The sequence below is a fragment of the Selaginella moellendorffii genome, unplaced genomic scaffold (assembly GCF_000143415.4).
Source record: "Selaginella moellendorffii unplaced genomic scaffold, v1.0 SELMOscaffold_64, whole genome shotgun sequence".
In the NCBI taxonomy this organism is placed as follows: domain Eukaryota; kingdom Viridiplantae; phylum Streptophyta; class Lycopodiopsida; order Selaginellales; family Selaginellaceae; genus Selaginella; species Selaginella moellendorffii.
This window is the reverse complement of record NW_003314325.1, coordinates 109,742-116,587: the sequence shown is the minus strand read 5'-3', so window position 1 is coordinate 116,587 and position 6,846 is coordinate 109,742. Positions and strand designations below refer to the sequence as shown.

At 46.8% G+C, this 6,846-nt stretch overlaps 2 protein-coding genes across 2 annotated transcripts; both read right to left on the bottom strand.

Moving 5' to 3' along the window:
• Positions 1 to 770: 770 nt before the first annotated feature.
• On the bottom strand, positions 771 to 2,180 carry LOC9648576. The gene has a single exon (XM_024689878.1). It carries the CDS (start codon positions 2,178 to 2,180, stop codon positions 771 to 773), a length of 1,410 nt encoding a protein of 469 aa, XP_024545646.1.
• A 2,297-nt stretch (positions 2,181 to 4,477) lies between these two features.
• On the bottom strand, positions 4,478 to 6,046 carry LOC112351641 (pentatricopeptide repeat-containing protein At4g02750-like). The gene has a single exon (XM_024689877.1). It carries the CDS (start codon positions 6,044 to 6,046, stop codon positions 4,478 to 4,480), a length of 1,569 nt encoding a protein of 522 aa, XP_024545645.1.
• Positions 6,047 to 6,846: the final 800 nt, after the last annotated feature.

Genomic DNA, 6,846 nt, shown 5'->3' with positions numbered 1-6,846 from the left:
TAGAACAATCATTGCCAACCCAGACAGGGGAATTCTTGGCAAAATTTCAGGAAGAATGACTTGAATTTCTCTAGATGGAATCGTGATCAGTGAATTTTTATTTTTTTTTGCATGACCTAAAAAGCGGCCACCTTTTCACTATACCATCATTTTAAAAATTGCTTGATTCTAGGAATTTTGGCTTGATTCAATCACTGGTGGCTACCGCTTGTCTGCTTGTCGGTAGTATGTAGTTCCAAACGGATTGGTGGCAGCTCCAGAAAGGTGGTGATCATCCCATCCTGTTCGAGAAACTCCTGGGGGCCAAGCTGTGGCTAGGCGCAAAATCCCGGGCATTGTGTTTCAGAGTTGCCAACCCAGACATAGAGCTTGGCACCGCTGATGGAGAACTGGGGAAGGAGCAACACGAGAGAATCCTCACGAAGGAGATGAGCACGGGAAAAATCCCTTGCGAGATCCTGGTGTAAAAGAGCTCCAATGATTGATCCACTCACCCCGCCTGCACATACGCTGTAAGTATAGAATTCCAGGCGACAATGTCTCTCACAAAGACCATCCTTGTGGCTTCCAAATCCCCACACTTGGCAAACATGTGGGGACTGTCCTTGGGTAATTTGGATCCCGGATGATCCCAAGCAAGATCTGGGCCTGGGAAATCGATGGAATGCTCGCGATTGCACAGGCAACGCTGATGAATGTGAACTTCCCATTCACTGTGGGCATCCAAGAGCCCTAAAAATCTGGGCTCTGTTATTAAGAACCCTAAAACTTTACATGTCCGAGATAAAGAGCTCATCAAGCTGTTCCACAAGGCGATCCACAAACCACAAGTCATGCTCAGCACGAATCAGTGCACGATACTTGACATCAGGGTGCCACTTAATCTTGTCGTTCAATATTGTCGGATACATAGCTTTTCCCTTTTCACCAGACCAATCAAAATCCAATGCTTTCACTTCCAAATTCCCATTAGCTTCTTCCTTGCACATCAAATTAGTTAATCGTAAATCACCATGCACGAATCCGTCATCATGGCATTTCTGAACTCTATGTTTCACGATGTCTTGGAGCTTTGCCACCTTGTCCATAGAATTATTAAGTTTCCAATCACGCACCAGATCCACACATGACCTCCACCCATCCTCTTCAGCCAGGCAGTCCATAACAGCCATATAGAAAGGTGGCGTGGCAGCTTTCAGCTCTATAAGAGCAGGTGCCATGCCATTAGCTGCCCAGGCATGGTGTGCCTCTACGCCATAAGAGTTATACACAACAAACTTTGCAATCTTCCTGCACCCATGATGGTCTTCAAACTTGAAGACCAGACTCTCCGCATCCACCACTTGGACATTCTTGTAATTCCACAACAGATACGGTAGATTCACTGGTCCTCCTGTCGCCAGATCCAAGCGGAGGAATTCCTTGATCCCATGCAAGAGTTTTGCCACCCTTCCCCTGTTCTGTCGTGGGCCATAAACGCATACAATGTCTGTCAATGGCTCCATCTCGATGGTGTCGCTCGCGGAGTCATAAACGTAGCCTGCCACCTGGATGTATGGGCAAACTACGGAAACGCACAGACCGTAGAAGGAGGCTTTTCTTCCAGCCTTGGTTTCTTGGGAGACCCAGTTTCGAATGTAGCCGAGCACCTCGAAGCAGGGATCTCCAGCTCCCAGTTCGCTCTTGAACTCGAAGAGAATCCTTGGCTCCTTCCTCCTTATGATGATCCCATCGCAAGGGCAATTTTCTAGCCGGATCTCCCTGTGAATGCGTTCGCCTAGATACCGATCCAGCCTGTGCACTAGCTTCTCCTTCATGTCGTCGTCGTTCTCAAAGCCCGCTGAAACTTGAGACCACAAAAAGCTTTCCATGGAGATGTCCTCCTCGTCTGGCGTAATCTCCATAGCTTCTCGCAGCTGCGCAAAACTGGGATGGCGTAGCTTGACGGGGATCTCGGGACTGGCCTCCTCGGGACCCCAGTAACAGTAGCACTGAGGGTTGGTAAACTGAGCCCACTTCCGCCGGCTGCACGATGCGGATGGATTTTGCTGAAGCTTCAAGAAGGTATCCTTGGCATACTGTATCGCCCCACTTCTCGTCAGTCCCTGCAGGAAATACCTGACATATCGCTCGTCACCTCCAGTCCTGCGCCTCTTAGGAACCCGCAGCTGCGTCTCCATAACCCTAGCTAGAGTTCACAAATGGCGAGGCTTCCAGTTGCGCTACGCCACCGTGGCTTCGATCTGTTTTGGAGAGGCGTGAATGAGGTGCCGAGCGAGATAGCGGTGAGAGCGGCGTTTGAGCTCAGGTGCGGCTTTGACGACGACGGCGACGACCACGAGGACGAAGTGCACCGGGTGCTCTCCAAGTGTTTCCGATCCAACAGCGTATTCAGCGCCGAGGGCCATGGCTTGGTCATGGAACGCAACATGATCCCTTTGATGGTGGAAATTGATCGCCTCCCTAGTGTTTGCTTCTCCAAGGCGCTGGAGTTCGTCCAGGAACATGTTGATATCTTGAGAGGCGGCAGGTCGCTGTATGGACTCTTCCTCGTTCTTTGTGGTACTTATCTACAGATAAGTGGTAAGCCAATCTTTCACTCATGGGAACCTGAATTTACAAGTGCTGTGCTTTGCAAGGTTATGTGTGGGATCAAGCCACAAATCGCGTGGAGGTGGAGCCGTTCACCGACATGGTAAGCTTACAGGTAGCACCAGCAATAGACATGATGGGATTTGGCGATGAAAGTCGGGTGCTTAAAGTTGCCAGGCTCTTACAAGGCTTGGACGTGTTTCTAGACCATTACGACTACAGCAAAGAAACAAGGAGCTTTAGTGTTCCGTACCCTTTGTGGGGAATGGAAAATGTGGAGGAGGAAAGCTCGGCTCCAGCAGAAGGCCCGTTTGTTTTTAACTTCACCGATAAGGATGGCGTGGCAAAGGTTGCAAGCTTTCATCCGGTTGGATATGGTCTTGAGCGGCCTCCCAAAGAAGGTGGCGAGTTTGTCTGTGGTTATAGGATGCAAATTGAGTTTGCATTCAAACGCTAGAAATGTATTGGTGCTTTTGTCGCCTTGGATTTATAGAAACTTTAATCTTGCAGGCAGGTGGCTTTGATCATATCCAGCAGGGAGACCACCTGTACTATCATCTCAGGAGTTTTCAGTGACAATGTGTCTAATTTTTAATTGTGCTTCTGCATAATTTTTGTAGAACTTTTCATAGTGGGATTGTCAAGCTTGGTTTATTTTTGTTGAGCATTTCATATTGGAATTATCACATCAGATTAGTCAAGACTTCTTAGATTGTATATTTCTGGAGAAGTTCAGAATGTTTTTGTATGTTTATATTTATTTTCATAATAAAAGTAATGATAGCAATTTAGTGATTATTTTGTTGTTGTTTGGGTCACATAATCTTTTCTTTTTCTCCAATATAAAAACTTTCAATTATAATATAAACTATAATTCTATAATCAAATTGATTAAAAAGGCCTTGCCTCCACAATACAACATACTAACCAATCTAATGGAAATTTAAATGTCTCTGATGAAACCATGACTGATCGTGATACACAAACTATAGCAGTTTAAAAAACTAATTATCATCATAACCATGATAATGATTATATACACCAATCAATTGGAAATTTAAAAGCATCTGAAAGCTTACATGCATCTTATTATATACATCAAGCAACATTAAATGAACCCTTCTCACCCAATGAATGCCACACTAGCAAGCCATAGCATTTACAATGACTTTAATATAATAAGATTTAATATTCGTAGTTTGTACTTTTTGTTATTGTTGCCAGAAAAACCAAGCTATATTACCTCCAATTTTACTTTCACCATTTGATTTACTTTCACTTTACAAGAAATATAAAAACTATAATTTTAGAACCAACTACAAGAGTGCTCTTGCTTTTGTATTCATGTCTACTAACATTGATATTCATGGTATTTATTGTTTTAAAATCTAATATTGTGTAAGCACATCCTTCTGAAGGTCAATATTAAACTTATGAACAACTTTATATCCTTACACTCTAGAAGCCACAGTTTTAAGAAAGAAAAACCCATTCAATTCAAACTGCAAGACAAATTTACTTTTACATCTTGATGCTGATATGAAAATATTTTTAATTCGATACATTACTCCAGTATTATGCAAAAAGAGACACAATACTGTTCTGTTCAAATTTTACATGCAGGCAAACTCACACAATAATGCATAGTGGATTCTTATATAAAAGTTGAAAACAACAATTTAAATTATTACACAATACTTAATAGTATGTACTAATAGTAAATAATTTGCTGCACCTATTATACATTTTCTTATTTTCAGTTGATAAATGCAAACTTTCTCTAATGTCATTAGTTCTCTTGGCCTTTGAAAATTTGGAAATATATGAGCTCTACCTTCCTTTCTTGCTGTGGCGCTGGCTGCTTTGAGTCAAATTTGGGTGCAACCTAGTCTTGAAAACTACTAAAGTATAGGAAATGAACATCCATGTTTACGTATGTGCCTGAGAGAAGAGCATAGGACGAGAGAAGCTCCGGATCCAGCCGAAATATCTCCCACGCAATACGCTCCGCACGCTCTACATCCCTGTAGTTCCTACACGCACCCAGCAGCGTGTTCCAGATCACCCCATCTGGCTCAAATGGCATGCTCTGGATCAAATCCTCGGCACTTTCCAGATGCCCGGCCCTGCCCAACACATCGATCATACACCGGAAGTGCTCAAACCCCGGTGCCAGTTCGAAATCCCCACTCATTCCATGGAAGAACTCGAGAGATCTCCACAGCAACCCTGCGTGGCTGCAGCACGAGAGAATGCTCACGAAGGAGACGAGCACGGGCAAAATCCCCTGCGAGATCATGGAATAAAAGAGCTCCAGTGATTGATCCACTCGTCCAGCCTGGGCATACGCAGTAAGCATAGAATTCCAGGCGACGATGTCTCTCACCGGCATCTCCTCGAAGACCCTCCTCGCGGCTTCCAAATCCCCACACTTGGCAAACATGTTGATGAGATTCGTGCCCAGGGGAGTGTCCTCGGGTAATCCGTAATCCCGGATGATCCCTAGCAAGAGCCGGGCCTGGGCGATGGATGGAATGCTCGCGATCGCGCAGGCGACGCTGATGAATGTGATGTTGTCCGGCTGGACGCCGTCGAGATCCATGGCGCGGAAGAGCTGGAGCGATTCAGCGCCGCGCCCTGCCTGCGCGTAGCCTCCGATTACCGCGCTCCAGCCGACGAGATTCCTGGGGCGCGATCCATCCAGGAGCAAATCCCTAGCCTCTTCCAATCGTCCCCTCAGGCAGTGGGCCGTGAGGAGCGCGTTGGACGAGCACAGTGTGTGCTGCGGCATCCGTTGGATCAGATCTCCCGCGCGCTCCGGATCACCGTTCAAGGCATGTGCGGCGACGATTGCGTTCCATGACGTGGCATCTCTTTCCACCATCCGATCAAACATAACTTTCGCTTCAAGGATTCTTTTGTGGTCTCCATACGCGCTAACGATGGCGTTCCATGTAATTGATTGCGTTTTGGGCATCTTTAGAAAGGCGAGGATTGCTTGATCAAGATGCCCACTTTGGGCATTTGCTGAAACAAACGAATTCCAGCTGCAAACATCCCTGTCCGGCATCGCCAAGAAGATCGCGGCGAGCTTCTCAATCTCCCGGGCGCGCGCGAGGATGCCAATGATCGCATTCCACGACACAATGTCCGAGCTGGGCATCCGATCGAAAACCTCTCGCGCGAGGCTCGTCTCTCCCCCGTCGGCGCTCGCGGCCATCAGGATGTTCCACGAGAAGACGTTCCTGCTCGCAATTCGCTGGAACGCCGCCCACGCATCGCCCACAAGCCCGCAATCGCCATACATTTTGACAATCAAATTCCCAATCAAGGTGAGGGAATCCTGGCCGGAATTCACGAGCATCCGATGGAGCTGCCTTCCATTGATTCGATCCTTGGCAGCGGCACACTGGCGTAGCAGCTTCACAGTTCCATCGAGCTCCTCCCATCTCATTCACCGTGGGCATCCAAGAGCCCTGGGCTGTTATTAAGAACCCTAAAAATGCGAGAGAGTCGTTGAGCGATGAAGATCAAGCAAACCAAGGGCAAGGATTACAGGTAAGAAGGAATCTAGACAACTTCGTACACTACCAGCTAACCCAATTTTTCTTCCGATGAGCTATTAATCCTCTGCCAGAGAGCTTTAAGGATGCTGGTGACGACCCCCACCATCGAAAGAAAGATTGAGATATCAAAATGAATAGAAAGATTTTTTTTCACCGCTTTTATGTTGCATTGCTTGTCATTGAAGAAGAGCCTATCCTTGAAAGGCGAGCAACTGTCCCTCGGGAAGCAGTCCCCGGGGGAAAATAATCTGGCCAGGAACCCTTTTTTTTCCCACAAGCAAGATAAATTCTCGATGAATCTTTTGGAAGTGCTCTGGCAATTCACCCATTAAAAACTTTTGAAAATTCAGCTTCTCCATGGAAACAGTCTTGGAAACCAACATTCTCCAAGCATCGGTGCTTTTGTAGCGCAACGGATAGCAGCAGCCCGTGAGCAGTAGAGCCTCAAACTTGGATGCCCAACTTTTTCCCATCAAGATTGATAGTAGATAAGCTCTATCCACCTCAAGTCTATATGGCGTGAGTGCGTAGCCATTTGGACCCCTACGAAACGCAACCGGGCGAGGGGCGAGCATCTCCCGTGTCTCCTCATCCACATCACACTGGAACCCCACACAAGCGCGAGTGTAGACGCTAGGCAGGCTCGAGAGCACGCCGGTCGTCTCAGGCGCAGTCACCAGGTTGTAGT

What these genes read in the sequence shown, in the direction of transcription:
- LOC9648576 (XM_024689878.1), bottom strand. Translation starts at nt 2,180, where the DNA reads ATGGAGACGCAGCTGCGGGTTCCTAAGAGGCGCAGGACTGGAGGTGAC.
- LOC112351641 (XM_024689877.1), bottom strand. Translation starts at nt 6,046, where the DNA reads ATGAGATGGGAGGAGCTCGATGGAACTGTGAAGCTGCTACGCCAGTGT.